Source organism: Natrix helvetica, assembly GCF_964273705.1.
Source record: "Natrix helvetica genome assembly, chromosome: 2".
NCBI classification, from domain to species: domain Eukaryota; kingdom Metazoa; phylum Chordata; class Lepidosauria; order Squamata; family Natricidae; genus Natrix; species Natrix helvetica.
In genome coordinates, this window is record NC_138552.1 from 9,263,389 (window position 1) to 9,282,755 (window position 19,367).

Consider the following 19,367-nt stretch of genomic DNA (forward strand, 5'->3'; position numbering starts at 1 on the left):
TTCCATCTCTCTCACTGCTAACATAGATAATTGCAGCTGTAAAAGCTTAATTTGGTGAATAATAGTTGTCAAACCCTGGAGAATGTTAAGATTTTTTTTTTCAATCTCACTCAAAATCATTAGTATATTTTCTTCCCTTTTTCTTTTTAAATCTGCTATTGTGTTGTATCAAATACCCTCTTACAAAAGCTTCACTTACACCCCAAACCTCCTTCCTTTTGTACTTTTTATTAAGATTATTCTCCAAAAAGATTCTCTTCTTTTTATAATCCTCCGTTACCATTTTGCTTTGTAATAATATCTTATTCCATGCAAAAGATCCACAGTTGGATGGCCTACATGTTTAATATATCCTCCTCGTTGCCCATCATCTCCATGGCGACTTAGCAAGTAAAAAAAAAATTGCAGTTACTTTAATCATAACTGACAACTCTTTGTAGAAATGGAGGGACTTCACAGACTTTGGCTGCCTTTGCTGGTTAACGCCACAATTGTAACTGTCAGCCGGTTGTCCTTCTTTCTCTGGCCCAGGGACATGCACACTCTGCTGAATCAAGGCATTGTGAGAGCTTTCACAAACGAACACTTAGGCTCCTGTGCCTTCTAGAGCAGGGCTGCCCAACCGTGGCAACTTTAAGACTTGTGGACTTCAACTCCCAGGATTCCCTCCTGTGCCTTCTAGAGCAGCGGTCATCAACTGGTGGTCCGTGGACCACTGGTGGTCTGTGAGAACATTTTGGTGGTCCGCGGAAAAATTATTTGCATTTTTTTTTATATTGCACTAAATCAGGAGTCCTCAAACTACAGCCCCTGAGACGGATACGTGCAATGAAGGCTTGTGTTGCTGCAGAGAGTCTCCCCCTTCGGGGTCTTTTTGTGTGGGTCAGAGGGGGTCAGAAATTCCAACGGGGGGTCTGCTTCAGCCTCCTGGTGGGGGGCTTTGGGTGAAGACTGGAGGGAAGTGCTGGTGGTGGTGAAAAGCCGGAGGACCTTGTTCCAGTGGGACTGCATCATGGCCTGGAACTGGCTGACCATCTCAGCCCACTGAGCCTCCAGGCGCCGGTACCTGGCCTTGCATTCCCACAGGTCTTCCCTCTGCTTGGAAAGCCTATGCTTGTAGTCCTCAGTGACGTGCTTCTACTGAGCCTCCTTCAGATCCAATTTGAACTGAGCTTTGCCAACTCTTTCTCGTGGTGGCTGCTTAGCTCCAACAACTGCTTCTTAAGGAGGCCGGACAGGCAGGGGAGGATGGCTGGGAGGGGAGGGGCGAGTAGAGGCTGGTGAGGCACCCCTCTATGAGTGACATCGAGTTAGCCACGCCCACCCAGTCACATGACTACCTAGCCACACACACATCCAGCCGGTCATTAGGCAGATCATATTAACGGTCCGTGGGATTTAAAATTATGAATTTAGTGACCCCTGACTTCCGAAAGGTTGGTGACCCTTCTTCTAGAGTTGTGTTGAAGTCCACAAGTCTTAAAAGTTGCCAGGGTTGGAGAGCCCTGCTCTAGAGAAATGGGATTGTCAGAGAGGGGAGTGTGTGCTGGTTGAGTTTTATGCTTCAAGCCCCTTCCAGTTGCAGTGTCAGGACCAAGTGTCACTCGTCTCAAGAAGCGGCTGGCGTGGGTTATTTTAGACCAGGCTTTAGATGAGTTGGAAGGCCAAAGGCCCAGGAACTGGGAATATCCTCTTCCCAGCTTTGGAATGTGGCTGTGGAATTCTGGGAGTTGAAGTCCACAGGTCTTAACTTTTCCAAGGTCGGATACCCCTGCTTTAACCATTCCTCTCATCAAAGCAATGATATCATTAGCATCTCACTAGCACGGCAAGCAAAAAGCTTTCTGCCCGACTTTGAAAGAACGACAGAAATGGGCAAAAACTGTCCAAGTGATTGGCTGCATAACAATCCTCATGATTGAAGAAAAAAAATTGCTTGCTCTGCTTATAGCAAGATGCTAATGATATCATTGCTTTGATGAGAGGAATGGTTAAAGCAGGGGTATCCGACCTTGGACACTTTAAGTCCTGTGGATTTTAACTCCCAGAATTCCCCAGCCAGTCAGTTGGGGAATTCCGGACGTTGAAGTCCATACATTGTAATATTTTCAAGGTTGGACACCCCTGGGTTAAAGCCTGATTTTTAACAACAAAAGATACAGAAGATAGATAATACAGTTGCTATAACTTGTTTTGGTTATTAAAAAGATAGAATTTGAGATCACCATAGCATGTTCTGCTCATATGGGAATAGAACACTAGATAATTAGCTATCTGTGAAATAATTGTGATCCTGTATTCCACAAAGCAGGAATATTGCTGTCTGGCAGTTTAATTTGATAGTTTTATGGTGTCAGTTTTTTTTTTAATTGAAAAGCCAGAAGTGAGCCTAGAGCACAGAAAGCTGCTGACACTGAATTAACTATGCTTACCCGAGCAACAATCAATGTTAAAATTCATTGTTTTAATTCTGTTGAAAAGTAACAGTTTGCAATGCTAGGCTGTGACTGGAATCCCAAGATAAATTGAAAATGAAAATTGCAAAATTCATTTCAGTTGGACTACAATATAGTATTATTCCAATAAAGGCATTTTTTTAAAAAAAAACCCACCTGGTTGATATTACAGAGACTTGAGATAATACCTTAATGCATTATTTGAAGACTTGGCTCTCTAGTGAAGGCTCTGATGATGGGAAAGATGGTATGAACGAGGGGGAGGAGAGGAAGTCCAGCTGCAAGGATAGAATCAGTTACAGCAGGGGGACCCCAACCCCCCCAATCTGCAGCCTGGTACCGGTCCGTAGCCCTTTAGGAACTGGGTCATGCAAGCGCTGGATGAGTGTGTGGACACACAAAGCTGCATTTGTGCGCACGCAAAACCATCCCCTCCCTCTCCTCCCACCATTGCTGCCACCGATTCTCAGAGCCAGAAAGGTTGGGGACCACGGAGTCACAGCAAAGATAGGTACACCGTTGGACAACCTGAAGGACCAGGCAAGAGATTGTCAGGGAGAAATTCTGTGCAGTTGCTTAGAGCCAACACCTCTTTGAAAGTGCATAATTAAATGCCACAAAAGCTTTCCGTTTTAGTTTCTGTGAAATGTTTATGGAATAAAACCTCCACCAGTTCCATTCCCTGTCTCTTTTTATTTACTTTCTGTTCTTCACTTTCAGGTGAATTTTACAGTAGACCAGATCCGAGCGATCATGGACAAAAAGTCCAACATCAGAAACATGTCGGTGATTGCTCATGTTGATCATGGCAAGTCCACGCTTACAGATTCTTTAGTGTGTAAAGCGGGTATCATCGCTTCTTCCAGGGCTGGTGAAACACGATTTACTGACACACGGAAAGACGAGCAGGAAAGGTGTATCACAATCAAATCTACGTGAGTATCGTTAACTTTTCTCTGCAGTCCTTTTTGACTATCAATTGTACATCAGTTACAAATGGAGTGTTCTGAAGATAGCAGACTTCCGTTTGGTTTATGCTAGTTTATTTTGAAAAATTCACTCTCTTGACTGATTTTATAGGTCAGAATATCTGACACTTGTAACTTAGACTTGCCAAGTTGTTTCTTACTCATAGAAGCACCCATTAAAATGGTCTATCAAGGCTCCGACTAACAAACTCAAGCAAATCAGGATTCTGAGACTGGGCTCCTTCTCAAAGATCTCCTTTAATGAGTACATCATATTGGCACAGCTTCAATGGAAAACCAAATCTAAATCTTTCCCGCGGTTTCAGTATAATTAAACTAGGAAATAACCCCATCTCCAAGTGTCACAGGTCATGTTGGTCTATTAGGTCAATTGGTGGGCTCTCCAGGCACCCTTTCCCCAACCTTATCCATTACCAATGGGGATGACCTTGGTTCTCAGGAGAAAACTTTCTGTTTTGTCTAGTAAGGCATTCCAACCTCCTTCCCCCCTTTCTGGCAACTGAGGAATAGAAAGATAGCTGCGGCCAGGTTCAGTTGGAAGTTGACATGCTCTTTAAAACGGGGCCCCAACCCCAGAGCCAAGACCCACTACCGGGCCATATCCGGTATTGGATTATGCAAGGGGCAAGCAATGCACGCGAAGGTCCATTTGTGTGAGCAGCAGGTGCTCGTGCTTGCGTGCAAAGCTCTATTTGTGCAAGCGGTGGGCATGCACGCCCACTGCTTGCTGAAATGGAGCTGTGCGCACATCGCCTCTCCCCTACTCCTGCAGTCTACCAAGCTAGAATTTTGGGGGGCCGCTGTTTTAAACAAAAAAGATGGATTTTAGAGCAATAGTCATATGAGTTGTGATAGCAATAATAAAATATTTTGTGATTGTGTTTCTGCATTATAGTCTGTTTCACAAAGTATGTCTCGTGCAAGGCACGCAAGATATGAGGGATCACAAATGTGTTAGGTCCAATGGTTTAGAATTTCTACAGGTAGTCCTCAATTTACAACCACAATCGAGCGCAAAATTTCCATTGCTAAGCATGACAGTTGTGAAGTGAGTTTTGCCCCATTTTACAATCTTTCTCGCCAGAGTTGTTAAGTGAACCATTCAGTTGTTAAACGAATCAGGCTTCCCCCTTGACTTTGGTTGTTGGAAGCCGGCTGGAAGGTTGCAAGTGGTGATCATGGTGTCACCTGGGATCCTGCAACTGTCATAACGATGAGTCAGTTGCCAAACACCAAAATTTTGATCACGGGGGATGTTGCAACGGTCGTACATGTGAAAACCGGTCATAAGTCACTTTTTTTCAGTATTGTTGTTACTTCAATCACTAAACAAATGGTTGTAAGTTGAGGATTACCAGCAAAAACATCACATGAAACAAACATGGCATCGGCTTATCAAAGATGGTTAGGATGAAGGCTACACTATTCTTCCCAAGTAAGGATGCATTTCTGTATTATTTGTATGAGCAGTGTAAACAATAAAGAAATGTCATGATATACTTTACATCAATGTTTCTCAACCTTAGTAACATTAAGATATGTGGACTTCAACTCCCAGAATCCCACAGTCAGTCATGCTGGCTTGGGAATACTGAGAGTTGAATTCCACATAACTTCATAATAAGAGGAGATGAAAGACTAGAGACGAATAGGAATGGAATGGAATGGAATGGAATAGAATAGAATCTTGATTGTCACTTACCATTCTCTGTATGGACTTTCTATCTGAGGCACTGCTGCCACCAAACCAAACAGGGATTCAGTTTGTTAAAATGTTGCCAAGATTGAGAAGCATTGCTTTACATCTTTACAAAAGACTTGTGGATGAATGAATGTGCACAACACACTAAACTTGGTTATTTTAACTTCACCAAGAGTTTTTGTGATTTACTAAATTGGTTGATTTATGGTTCAGTATATCGTGAAAATGGCAAACACGAATTAATTCAGCAGCAAGTTAAATGCAATGTATGAAGATGGTCAGCTTGTTTCATTTAACTCAGCAGTTTAATTCAAATTCAGTAATCTAAAACATATGAAGAATAATTGCAGGTATATGGGATGTCTGATGAAGAGAAGGATTAGGGGGGATATGATAGCAGCGTTCCAATGTTTGAGGGGCTGCCACAAAGAAGAGGGAGTCAACCTATTCTCCAAAGCACTTGAGGGCAGGACAAGGAACAACTGATGGAAACTAAGCAAGGAGAGAATCAAGAACTAGGGAAATAATTCCTAACAGAACAATTAAGCTGTGGAACAACTTGCCTCCAGAAGTTGTGAATGCTCCAACACTGGAAGTTTTTAAGAAGAGATTGGACAACCCTTTGCTTCAAATGGACAGGGTTTTTTGCTCGAGCAACGGATTGGACTAAGAAGACCTCCAAGGTCCCTTCCAATTCTGTTATCCTGTTATTTCTCGCTCCCTCATCAACATTTCTTGTTTAAATTGTCCTTTTTAATTTTAGTGATTGTGTATGTTTTTAAAAATCCATAAAGCTAAAATCTCAATGGCCATGTCAGCAAAACTTTCCTAAAACGCAGTGGCTTGTTTATAGCTGGAAACCTGGAAGTTATTACTTTCTAGAGGGGAGTTTGGCAATGACAGAGAAAGTAAAAACGTCTGGTTTCCGAGATTTGCATTTTGATAAATGAAGGAGTCTTACGCAGTGGTGCCTTAGTTTTTCTTTAGTGCCTAGCCCTGGTGCCTAAAGATTAGGGGAGTTGTGGATCCAGCGCACCCAGAGGGCGCAGTGTTCTATGCAGATGTTGTCAGGTCTCCGAAAGATGCCCTAATTAATTCATGAGCCCCGAGCCAAGTTTCAAAAGAAATCCAGTCATTTATTAGGAACACCATTTCAGCAATACCCTATTGCAGTCAGTCCTGACTTCATTTTAATTATGGCTGAACTTTGCCCCTGTTTCCTCCATCCCCCCAGTCTGTGTCATAAATCACATTCACCAATGAGGTACACGCCTCACAAGCCTGCTGTAGTAATCTGAGATCCGACTCTAGCCGAAGGTATGCGTGGAATGCACTCCCCCCCCTCCTTTCCTGATAGATGTTTTACGGGACTTTAGGAAAATCCTTTGTCTTCTTTTGTAGGGCCATTTCTCTCTACTATGAGCTCTCAGAAAACGATTTGGACTTTATCAGGCAATCCAAAGATGGATCCGGTTTCCTCATTAATTTAATCGACTCCCCTGGGCATGTGGATTTCTCCTCCGAAGTCACAGCAGCTCTTCGCGTCACTGATGGAGCTCTTGTAGTCGTTGACTGTGTTTCAGGTGAATGTACTTAAAATTAAGATGTGACCAGGGAGGTGCTGTGACTGTCATAAGTGTGAACAACATTCATGAGTCGTCGTTTTTTTTCATTGCCGTTGTAACTTCGAATGGTACTGTTGTAAGTCAAGGACTACCTGTATCTTAGCATCTGATTCTGAAGGAATCCACAAATTTTGTTCACTGTTATGTGTGATCAAGGAGCGCCTTTGTGCTAAGCATCCGTCTGGCAAGGAAGATTCCCGATTTACTCAGACTTTCCAAAGCAAAGCATAGTAGCAAGGATAAGATGCTCCTCAGATCTGTGTCGCTCCTGGCGGTCAAGGTTGCTAACAAAGCCATTAGCAATCTATGAATTCCTGAGCCCTATGGGTAGTGCCAAGTATTTCGATTTTTTTAAAGAAAATAAAACATTTTGGAAGTTGGCAGTATTATTACAAGATATCTGGCTGGTGTTTGTCTCCTCTCAAATTCACAAGTGTCACAACAAAGTACAGTTTACCCTCTTCTCTATTGTGTATATTCAGTATACCATGGAAAGGTAAAACAGATGCGGCAGTTTGGATTAAATCTCTCCCTGTCAGCAAAACTCTCTAGATTCCTCTGGGCAAACCACTTACCATATTTTTCGGAGTATAAGACGCACCAAGATTTTAAAGAGGCAAATTATTTTTAAAAAAGTTTTTGCACTCTGCAGACCTCCCCCAAACGGTGAATGTTTGGTGACACCTCAAAGCAAGGCAGATTAGATCAGGGGTCTTCAATATTGGCAACTTTTTAAGACTTGTGGACTTCAATTCCCAGAATTCCCTGGCCAGTATGGAATTCTGGGAGTTGAAGTCCACAAGTCTTGAATTTTGGAGAACACTGCTTTGGATTGTTCACCAGAGTTTTCACCCAGGAAAACTTCAGAATAAAGAAGGTGAGATGGGCACCTCAGGGGGTATTCGATGTTTCTGCAACATACAAAATTTCAGCAACACAAATACCAGCCCGCCACAGCCTTGAGGATATAGTACACCAGAGTCTTTTTCTCTTTTAAGTGCTGAGAAATGGGATATGTATCTCTTCTGACCCAGCTTCCCAAACACAACAAACCCTCTGAAGTTAAATCAATGATTCCTCTATTAGGAACGCCAGCAGCCCCGGCAACAAGTTTCTCTCTCACTGCAGGCTACGTCCGGACGGAAGATGAATAGTTGTCTGCCACATCTATTCATCTCCGCCCTCTGCCTTTTATCCCTAGAGCTAGGGTGTGGCTTCGCTAGCAGCAGTGGCTCTTCCATCCCGAGGACCAGCCCATGGATTTCCACTGCTCTCCTCTCCTCTGCCACATCTATTCATCTCCGTCCCCTGCCTTTTATCCCCAGAGCTAGGGTGTGGCTTCGCTAGCAGCAGTGGCTCTTCCATCCCAAAGACCAGCCCATGGATTTTCACTGCTCTCCTCTCCTCTGCCACATCTATTCATCTCTATCCCCTGCCTTTTATCCCCACAGCTAGGGTGTGGCTTCGCTAGCAGCAGTGGCTCTTCCATCCCAAGGACCAGCCCATGGATTTCCACTGCTCTCCTCTCCTCTGCCTTCTGTGCATCCGCACGTCAGGCACTGAACTCAGCTGATCCTCCTCTTCCTCATCAGCTACCTCCAGATCTGGGGACTGATGGCTCTCCATCTCAGGGCTGACGGACGACCCAGACTCCATCTCTCTCTCTCTCTCTGCCAGCTCCATTCCCTCTTCCCCCTCCGAGCTCTCAGGTTGCCTTGATGCTGTCCCTGACTCCCAAGCCTCCTTTTCCTCCCCTGTTTCAGCTGTTGGAGGGGCCAGTGGCTGACAGGCCACAACAGTATCTTTTAAATTATAATATATAAGATTAGCTACTGCTAATCTCTGGCCATTAGGTAGGAAGCCACTTTGTTTTTCTTCTTTCCACCAAAGTTACACAAAACCTTTGACGGTTTGAGAATGCTGGAACTTTTCAGCACCCAGTTCTTCTCGGGAACTACGCATACCCAGTGTCAACTTTCCCTCCAGGGGTTTGCGTGCAGACGGAGACTGTTCTTCGCCAGGCAATTGCTGAGCGCATCAAACCCGTCCTGATGATGAACAAGATGGACCGCGCTCTGCTGGAGCTGCAGTTAGAACCCGAGGAGCTTTACCAGACCTTCCAGCGCATTGTGGAAAACGTCAATGTTATCATTTCTACTTACGGAGAGGGTGAAACTGGACCCATGGGTAATATTATGGTAAAGAGAACTTACGTTGAGATTGGAGCAAGGAGGAAGTTAGTTCCGTAGGATTGCATTTGCATCAGTGGTGGGATTCAGCCAGTTAGCACCTATTCGGGAGAACCGGTTGTTAATTTTCTAAGCAGTTCGGAGAGCCAGTTGTTGGAAGAAATCTCCTTTCATTTTTTCACACTCTACAGGGCTAATCCTGTAAGGAAGGCAGGAAGGAAAGATTCTGGTGGTGTTTCTAGCCTGATCTTTATTGCCCTGCTTACAGAAACTGCCTCTCCGGTTAACCCTTGCTACATTGTAACAGCTCAGGCGAAGCGCCCATCGACCTGAGTGACCTTGAGTTGGCCACGCCCAACCAGTCACATGACCACCAAGCCACGCCTACCCAGCTGGTCATTAGCGCAGAGGACCGGTTGTTAAATTATTTGAATCCCACCACTGGTTTGCATGGTGTTGTGCTAGACCAGTGTTTCCCAACTGCAGCCATTTTAAAATGCGTGGACTTCAACTCCCAGAATTCCCCAGCTAGCAATGCTTAGTTCTTTAATCCTCTCTATCAGGGGTGTCAAACTCAGGCCAGATCCAGCCTGCAGGGTCCTTAGATCTTAGGCCCGTGGGAAATATAAAGAGACCAGACTGCGGTGCCTCTGCCAGCCAAAATGGGGTGCAGGGGAGCTGCGTGCGGCTCCCTCTAGGCCTTTCTCAGCCTCCATGGTCTCCTACAGCACTCTGCTGGCTGAAAATGGGCTGGGGGGGGGCACTCACGTGCCTCCCCCTATGGGCCGTTTTTGGCCTCCATTACCTCCTACAGCACTCTGCTGGCTGAAAACGTGCCGCTCCCTGCAGCACCCTGTTTTGACCAGCAGAGGAGCTTTTAATATTTCCAGGCCGGCCCCATGGGCCACATCTATTCTTTATTTATTTTGTCAAGCATGTATAAGATAAGAGATATAAGTATAAACATGATTATGAACACAGGAAATTGATACGAATAAGTGGGGACAGTAGGACAGGGACGGTAGGCACATTGGTGCGCTTATGCACGCCCCTTACAGACCTCTTAGGAAAGGGGTGAGGTCCACCGTAGACAGTTTAAGGTTAAAGTTTTGGGGGTTTGGGGATGGAACAACAGAGTCAGGTAGAGCATTCCAGGCATTGACCACTCTGTTGCTGAAGTCGTATTTTCTGCAATCAAGTTTGGAGCAGTTTACGTTAAGTTTGTATCTATTGTGTACTCGTGTATTGATGCAGTTGAACCCGAAGTAGTCATTGACCAGTAGGACGTTGTAGCAGATAATTTTGTGTACTACGCTCAGGTCAGACCGAAGACGGTGTAGTTCTAAGTTGTTTAAGCCCAAAATTTCAAGCCTGGTGATATAAGGTATTCCGTTGTGAGCAGAGGAGTGGAGGACTCTTCTCGTGAAATATCTCTGGACTCGCTCAGTTGTATCAATCTAAGCACCCTGGGGGCTGGATCTGAGTTTGACACCCCTGGTATAGAGGATTAAAGAACTAAGACCAATGTAAGCTTAAATAATGCTTTTGACGGCATCAGTTCCCTCCCTCCCTTCGCATTTGAACCTTGGGAGAAAACTCTATTCCATGTTGCAGTTTGTCGAATGAAGCACTAAAAAGGCAGGTCTTGTTTTACCTATTGTGATGAAGTGAAGGACTCTGGCATGTGAGGAGCTCCATTATCAGCTTGATTCAGATGGATATTCAGGATGTTGATGCTGGATTTTCCTAGCTAACGTCCCTTAATTTGTTTTTTTTTTCCTAAAAAAAGGTCTAGTCTCATCGATGTGCAGTTTTTTAAAAATTTATAATCTGGTGAAGCCGTTCAGAATTAAAGAAAACCAAGAAGGCAGAGAGTTCAATTAAATATTTGCTTGAATTTATTCAGCGATCTCCAAAGTTGGCACTTTTTAGACGTGTGGGGAACATGGCTGGGGAGTTCTGGGAGTTGGAAGTCCTCCAGTCTAAAAGGTGCGAAGTTTGGAGAACCCTGGATTAAAAAAAAAAAGTTTTGTTTTCTTCCTAGCATTTTCCTGCAGGAACCGTTGTTTTTCTGATCAAGCAAATGTTTTATCTATTGGTTGTGAGAGGAATTGACCGGAGGGCTTGTTGCCTGAGTATGGCATCAAGGGCTGACAGAGTGACTGACTGACTTAAGGTCACCCCAGTCAGCTTTCAAGCCCAAGGCAGGACCAGAACCAGGGGTGGGCTTCAAAAATTTCAGCAATGGGTTCTCTGCTCGGTTGCTGGGTGGGCGTGGCCATGGTGGGTGTGGCCTAGTCAGCCTCCTGCACCACAGCAGGGAGGACATTTTTCGCTTTCCCCAGGCTCTGGAGGCTTTCCTCGAGCCTCTGGGAGGGTGAAAACTGCCTCCCCCGGGGTCTGGAGGCCATAGACAGGCCCATTTCCGGCCTTCTGGAATTTCCAGGAGGCCCGTTTTCCCCCCTCCCTGAGCCTCCACACGGGCCCTACACTTACCTTGCATCCAAAACGGGCCGCGTGGAGACTCCTGGGAGGGGCAACTCGGAAGTAAGGCTTGGAAGTGATTGGCCCCTCCCATAGGACATAAAGGAGGAACAAAGGCACATGAGCTTTTGCAGGAAGCAACTTGGTTCATGTTGGTCAGTTTACCTTCTGAAGCTCCGTTTTGACTCTGTGCTCCGTGTGGCCTTGCCAAGCCAATTGCCAATTAAGTCTTTGGCATTGTTTTCAAAGAAGACAAAGGTAGGTGCTTATCAGTCTTATCCCGAAAGACTTTGGTAGCATGCTGTAGAACTCTTTACTACTATTTGGGACTCATTACGGGATGTGAATGAAGATAATTCACAGTCTTTGAAATAATGAGGGTTTGGGGGACTAAGCGTGTGCTTTTTACTGTATCAGGAAGCCTAGGTCAGAATAGGTTTCTGCTTGCTTGGAGATCACTTTTATTTGAGGGACTGGGTCTCCCAAGTAGACTACCTTCTCCATGTTCTTTTAAAACGCCTGAATCCTTCCTTTTGCCTGCAGATCGACCCCGTCATCGGTACTGTTGGCTTTGGCTCTGGCTTGCATGGTTGGGCGTTCACCTTGAAGCAGTTTGCCGAGATGTACGTGGCCAAATTTGCAGCCAGAGGAGAAAAGGCCCAGCTTTCCTCAGCTGACAGAGCCAAGAAAGTGGAGGACATGATGAAGAAGCTGTGGGGAGACAAGTGAGTAAATAGCATCCTTACCTTCAGTCTCAGGTGGGTACACTTTAGGGGAAGGAGGCCCTTCGATGCAGGTTTGCAGTATGATGCGCCTTCTCCTTTTGCTAAAGCGACATAATACAGGATGGGTCTAAGACAGGGGTCAGCAACCCGCGGCTCTGGAGCTGCATGTGGCTCTTTCATCCCTCTGCTGCGGCTCCCCGTTGCCGGTCAGTGCCACAATTTTGAGAGGAGCTTCCGGTTGAATGGGGGGGGGGGAGGGGGAAGCACGGCACGCCAGGAGAGGACTCTGTTTTCCGGTTGGCTCCACAATTGCCAGGGCTTTCAGTTAGGACAGGCAGAGGAAAAATGACACCGCACTAGGAGGAGACTCTATGGTGGGAGAAGCAGACTTCCAGTTGGCAGAGGAAAAAGGACACCGCGCTAGGAGGAGACTCTATGGTGGGAGAAGCAGACTTCTAGTTGGCAGAGGAAAAAGGACACCGCGCTAGGAGGAGACTCTATGGTGGGAGAAGCAGACTTCAGTTGGCAGAGGAAAAAGGACACCGCGCTAGGAGGAGACTCTATGGTGGGAGAAGCAGACTTCCAGTTGGCAGAGGAAAAAGGACACCGCGCTAGGAGGAGACTCTATGGTGGGAGAAGCAGACTTCCAGTTGGCAGAGGAAAAAGGACACCGCGCTAGGAGGAGACTCTATGGTGGGAGAAGCAGACTTCAGTTGGCAGAGGAAAAAGGACACCGCGCTAGGAGGAGACTCTATGGTGGGGGAACCAGATTTCCGGTCGGCTCCAGAATTGCATGGGGGGCTTCCGGTTAGGACCTTTGTGGCTCTTTGAGCGTTTAAGGTTGCCGACCCCTGGGCTAAGAAGAAGTGGCATTGATCTGACTGTGATAAAGCCCATTTTTTCCATATTGTTGTAAGCTACCCCCCATGGCGAGGTAATGCAGGTAGTCTTCAACTTATGATTACAGTTGCCCCCAAAATGTATGTTGCTAACTGAAACGCTTGTTAAGTGAGTTTTGCCCCGTTCTGCGACCTTCCTTGCCACCGTTGTTAAGTGAATCCTTGCAGTTGTTAAAGCAGTAAACATGGTTGTTTAGCGAATCTCGCCGCCCCGTTGACTTTGCTTGTCAGAAGGCGGCAAAGGGGGAATGACATGACCCTGGGCAACTGCAACGGTCATAAACCACGAGTCAGTTGCCGAGCATCTGAATTTGGATCATGTGACCGTAGGCCATAAGTGTGAAAAACGGTCATAAGTCACTTTTTCCAGTGTCATCATAACTTGGAATGGCCATTAAGTGTTGCCAGTTGAGGACTACCTGTGTAGCAGAAGAGAAGAGAAAGAACTGGAGAAGACAAAAAAGTGCAAAGACCTGAAAATAGAAGTAGAACGACTGTGGCAAAGGCAAGCGAGGGTCGTACCAATAGTAATAGGTGCCTTGGGTCCAATCCCAGAACAACTGGAGCACCCTTTGAACACCATTGATTGGCATTGACAAATCCGCCCTCAGTCAATTGCAAAAGGCAGTTTTACTGACAACAGCTTCCTTCCTGCAATGATAAATGTAACACCATCAAACATCCACACCTGCCTATTGCAAGTCTTTGAAAATAACTCATTAGGATGATAGATAGACAAAAATGCCAAATCCAGTCTAAACATTTGGCTGACTGTGAGAAAACAACAACAATATTCCGTTTCCTTTGTGTTTTGAACACCAAAGTAGAGTGGAATCGTGTGGTCCTGTGGTATTGAACTGATTGGTATTAATGATGTTGCTGTTGTTAGTTAGGAAGTTGTGTTCGACCCATCGCGACCTCATGGACAACGTTCCTCCAGGTCTTCCTCTCCTCAACCATCCTCTGGAGTCCATTTAAGCTCACGCCAACTGCTTCGGTGACTCCATCCAGCCACCTCCTTCTCTGTCATCCCCTTCTTCTTTTGCCCTCCATCTTTTCCAGCATTAGGCTCTTCTCCAGTGAGTCCTTCCTTCTCCTTAGGTGGCCAAAGGATTTGAGTTTCCTCTTCAGGATCTGGCCTTCTAGAGAGCAGTGAGGGTTGATCTCCTCTAGGACTGACCGGTTGGATCGCCTTGCAGTCCAAGGGACTCGCAGGAGTCTTCTCCAGCACCAGAGTCCAAAGGCCTCCATTCTTTGTTCCTCAGCCTTCCTTATGGTCCAACTTTCACAGCCATCCATTGGAAAACCATAGCCTTGACTATACACACTTTTGTTGGCAGGGTGATGTCTCTGCTTTTTAGTATGCTGTCTAGATTAATGATATATGAGCCATTTTGTGCAGATGGGGTAGCATCAAGGCCTGTTTTGTTTCTCTCTTCTTTAGCCCATGAATGTTAAACAGGTACAATTTTCATTTAGGTATTTTGACCCGGCAACAGGGAAATTCAGCAAATCCGCAGCTGGCCCTGATGGAAAGAAGTTGCCACGAACTTTCTGCCAACTTATCCTGGATCCTATTTTTAAGGTAATGCCAGAACAGTGCTATAACACTGAATGCTAATTAATCTGCTTTTCAAACTTCACACTTTGACATTTATACATTTCGCTTGCAACATTCATATTTCCAAGAATGTCTAATTGGCAGAACACTTACGAATGACATATCTTTACATGAGTTTTCATAAATTGGTGGCCGCATCCTTAGAAGTGTCTTTCTGGTGTAGCTTGAAATATTCTTATTCCCAATGGACAGACTTCTGCCTTAACGCAGCTGTCCTGGAAAAATGCTTTTCAGTTCACAGCGAAGTAGCCTGATTTTATTACTATCCCTCTTGCTCAAGTTAAGCCAAGGTACTTGGATTTAAATGAATGTTATAGCCCAGTGATGGCGAACCTATGGCACGCGTGCCACAGGTGGCACGCGGAGCCATTTGTCAGGTTTGCTCGGAGGATCCTTTTGAGTGCTCCGAAGGCTTCAGGGAAGCCTCCGGACGGTCCCTGAAGCCTCCGGAGGGCCTCCGGGGGTGGGGAGGCTCTTTTCGCCCTCCCCAGGCTCCTATAAAGCCTCTGGAGCCTGGGAATGGTGAAAAAAGCAGGTAAAAATGGGGGGGCGCATTGTGCGCGCATGCGCACGGGGGTCATGCATTGCATTATGTGTGCAGCACGCCCACACACGACCCTCCTGCGCTCCCCCCACTTGTGGCACGCGAGCCAAAAAAGGTTCGCCATCGCTGTTATAGCCTGTTTCATAAAATGTGCGCCGGGCTGTTTTACGTGTTGTATTTATATGGTGCCTAGTTGTGTGTAGCTTTTAACAACTTAATTAGTGTGTTGATGGCTAACTATTAAGTTGTTAATTGTTTCCTTGTGCTGCCCAGCTCTTGACTGCTAAGTACTTGGTAGGCTAGTGGTAAATCAGCACACCTATTGACTGACAAGGGACCCATTTCCCAACCTTCAATCATTTTTCTGGCTATTTTTGTCCCTGCTCGGCCAATAATAGTAGTAGCTGCAAAACGGAATGCATGCCCTTGTTCATGAGACTACCAATCCTATATGGATTGTCCCTGTGACTGACTATGTAGGAGAGATGGGAAGGAATCTAAGCACAGATTGTGAGAACACAAATGAGCAGTTAGACAAGGACTCAGTGATAGCCTCACATTGCAATGAGCTCAGTTGAACTCAAAACTTGCACTTCATTCATTTTCACAGCTATTATGATTGTTGGTCGAGGAGGGACAAAAATAGCCAGAAAAACAATTGACGTCTGGGAAACAGGCTCCTTGTCAGTCAATAGGAGTGATGATTTACCATCAGCAATGAACAAAAACTTAGGACCAATGACACAGATGGCACAAGAAAACAACAAGTAATGATTGTTGTATTAGCAAGTAAAAGCTAATTGTTACACCCAGAAACCATATAAATACAACACGTGGAACCTATTCTGAAAAGAGAGAAGTTCCTTGAGGACAGATTCCAGCATGAGCCTGAAAGTTTGAAAGCATAAACCTCTGATCCCAGGGACCGACTCAGATTGGATCCTGCAACATTATCCCGGGACACGTGTATTCTCCTTCATTTGCATGTTTCGGCAAAGATTCTAGACTGGAGCAGGTGGGCCACTCTACATAATGGCAGGCCCCGGTTTCATGAACCTGAGAATGCCAAGAGCCTTCATAAGAACTTACTGAGAGAGAGAGAGCACAACCTGGTGGACTGCCTCATTACCGTGTTTCCCCGAAAATACAACATGTCCTCATAATACAGCCATGCCACGTTTTTCTGGTGGGCAAAAATATAAGCCCCTCCCTCCCCCGCATATAAGCCCCCTGGAAAAAACCCCACCTCCGGCCAGGCAGAGCGCTGCTCAACAACCTAGCAGTATCCCGAAGGTGCCAAGCCGCGGGAATCTGGGGGGAGGCAAAGGTAATCGCGTTGGTTGGTGCCTTCGGGATACCGCTAGGTTGGTGAACAGCACTGTGCCCAGCTGAAGAGGGGGGTTGCCGGGCGACTGCTCTCTTGCGAGCGGGCTCCCAAAGAGCCGGGCACAGCCTCATGGGCGAATGGCTGTGTTGCGCTGTCGCAGCAGAGCAACCCAACAGCCATGAAGCGACCACGCTCACGAGCAGCCACCCGGCAAACCCCCTTTTCAGTCGGGCACAGCGCCATTCAATGACTTAGGGGTATCGTCAAGCCGTGTGAGCGCCTGTTCGCCGCCGCCCGGCTCCCGCGGCTTGGCGCCCTCCAAATGCCAGTGAATGTGCTCTGCACGGCTGGAGAGGGGGGTTGCGCAAGCGGCTGTTCCTCCCAGCCTCACGATGCATGGCCCAGCTCTCATTACAGAGCCAGGGCACCGCCATCCCAGCCTGGCTTTTTCCGCGGCTTCGAACCCGAGTCTTTCGGCAGTGGCCGCTCTGGGCACACGCTCTATGGTTGTACGAAAATGGCCGTGCATAGCTTTTAGGAGGCTTATAGAGTGCTCCTGGGGGCTGGGGAGGGCAGTTTTTTTGCTCAATTTTGCCTCCCCAGCCCCCAGGAGCACTCTATAAGCCTCCATAAGGCTATCCATGCCCTTTTTAAAACAAAAAACGGGCCATTTTTTGCTCGTCTTTGGCTCCCTCACCCCCTGGGAGCACTCTACAAGCCGGCTAAAGGCTATCCATGCCCTTTAAAAAAAAACAAAAAAAAACCCCCTTTTCACGAAAAACGGGCCCTTTTTGTGAGGTTTGCAGAGTGCAAAAACTTTTTTTTTCATTTGCCTCTTCAAAACCTTGGTGCGTCTTATACTCCAAAAAATACCGTAATTTCTTTTATTTTTCCCTCCCCCCGCAGGTCTTTGATGCCCTCATGAACTTCAAGAAAGACGAAACGTCCAAGCTGATAGAGAAACTGGACATCAAGCTAGACGCGGAAGATCGTGAGAAAGAAGGAAAGCCGCTTCTCAAGGTTTTTTGAAATGGCGTGTGTATGTGTGTCCTTTTAACACAAGAGTGGTAAGCAGCCGCGTGCCCTGAGAATTGCAGGTGCCGTCTTGAGGGAGCCAAGCTGCGCGTGAACTTGTCCCGTGGTTCAAGGGACGCTGCAAAGCTTCGCGGCAGCCTTAGGGGGAAACGGCCCTGCATGTTGGAAGAACGGGGGGGGGAGGGGCCCCATTGTTTTCGTTACCTTTTCAAAGAGGGAAAGCTACGGTACTGATCCATATCTCAGGTGGCATTTCTTGAGGGCTTCTCCGTATGTGTTTTCCAGGCCGTTATGCGTCGCTGGTTACCTGCTGGAGAGGCTTTACTTCAGATGATCACCATTCATCTGCCCTCCCCTGTAACTGCTCAGAAGTACCGCTGTGAGCTTCTGTACGAGGGGCCACCTGACGATGAAGCTGCCATGGGTAAGGCCTTGGAGGACCTTCAGCAGACTGAGCCAAGCCTGTCTCTCCTTTCTGACTCTTCCCATGTCACTTCATGTGCAGGAGATCGGGAGTCCAGGCAGTTATGGCCCAGCTCCCCAAACATTTACAAACTCTCTGAAGTTAACTCAAAGATTCCTTTATTAGGAGCGCCAGCAATAAGTTTCTCTCTCACCACAGGTTAAGAAGTCCATCTGTCCAGGAGATGAATAGTTGCCTGCCACATCTATTGATCTCTACCCCCTGCCTTTCATCCCCAAAGCTAGGGTGGGACTTCGCAAGCAGCAGTGGCTCTTCTGTCCCAAGGACTGGCCCATAGATTTCCACCACTCTCCTCTCCCATTGCACATCTGCGCATCAGGCACTGGACACGGCTGTTCCTCCTCTTCCTCATCAGCCACCTCCGACCTGGGGGCTGTTGACTCTCCTTCTGAGGGCTATCAGATGACCCAGGCTCTGCCTCTGTCTCTCTCTCTCTGCCAGCTCCATTCCCTCTTCCCTCTCAGGTTGCCTTGATGCTGGCCTTGATTCCCACACCTCCTCCTCCTCTGATTCAGCTGTTGGAGGGGCTGGTAGCTGACAGGCCACAATGCAGGCAGCTCAAATGAATATACAGATAGTCCTCAACTTACAACAGGTCGTGTTTAGTGTAAAGCTACAATGGCGGTGAAAAAAAGTGACTTGCAACCATTTTTTCACACATGCGAATGTCGTGGCATCCCCACCCCATGGTCACGTGATCAAGATTCGGATACTTGGCCACTGCTTCATATTTATGACGGTGGCAGTGTCCCAGGGTAGTGTGATCATCTTTTGTGACCTTCTGACAATCAAAGTCAATGAGGAAGCCAGATTCACTTAAGAGCTGTGCCACTAATTTAACAACTGCAGTAATTCACTTAACAAATGTGACAAGGAAAGGTCGTAAAATGGGGTAAAACTCACTTAACAAAATCTCACGTTAACAACATAAATTCTGGGCTCAATTGTGGTCGTAAGTCAAGGACTGCCTGTATAGGTTTATTGTATTCTAAAGCTCTCTACAAGAATCTGAACTACTAACAGTCAAAGCAAATTGGCGGGAGATAAGTGTCAAAGGGATTCAAGGTGGGCAGAGCGCCACGCGGCTTAGTGCCTTTGGGATATTACTGGGTCAGTGAGTGGCGCTCTGCCTGGCTAGAAAGGGGGGTTTCCGGGTGGCTGCTCATGAGCATGGTGACCTCATGGCGGCTTTGTTGCGCTGCTGTGACAGCGCAACACAGCCGTTTGCCCCTGAGGCTGTGCCCAGCTCTTCGGGCGCCCGCTTGCAAGAGAGCAGCCACCCGGCAA

At 46.7% G+C, this 19,367-nt stretch overlaps 1 protein-coding gene across 1 annotated transcript in view; it reads left to right on the forward strand.

Annotated features, from left to right (window-relative positions):
* The window catches only part of LOC309386770 (elongation factor 2-like), a 53,775-nt gene that overhangs the window by 16,080 nt on the left and 18,328 nt on the right, over positions 1 to 19,367 (forward strand). The window contains exons 2-8 of the mRNA XM_081942524.1: positions 3,177 to 3,391; positions 6,549 to 6,730; positions 8,759 to 8,970; positions 11,989 to 12,170; positions 14,549 to 14,654; positions 17,468 to 17,581; positions 17,882 to 18,020. Of these exons, the coding sequence (XP_081798650.1) occupies positions 3,177 to 3,391; positions 6,549 to 6,730; positions 8,759 to 8,970; positions 11,989 to 12,170; positions 14,549 to 14,654; positions 17,468 to 17,581; positions 17,882 to 18,020 (1,150 nt within the window). The remainder of the gene's footprint in view (positions 1 to 3,176; positions 3,392 to 6,548; positions 6,731 to 8,758; positions 8,971 to 11,988; positions 12,171 to 14,548; positions 14,655 to 17,467; positions 17,582 to 17,881; positions 18,021 to 19,367) is intronic.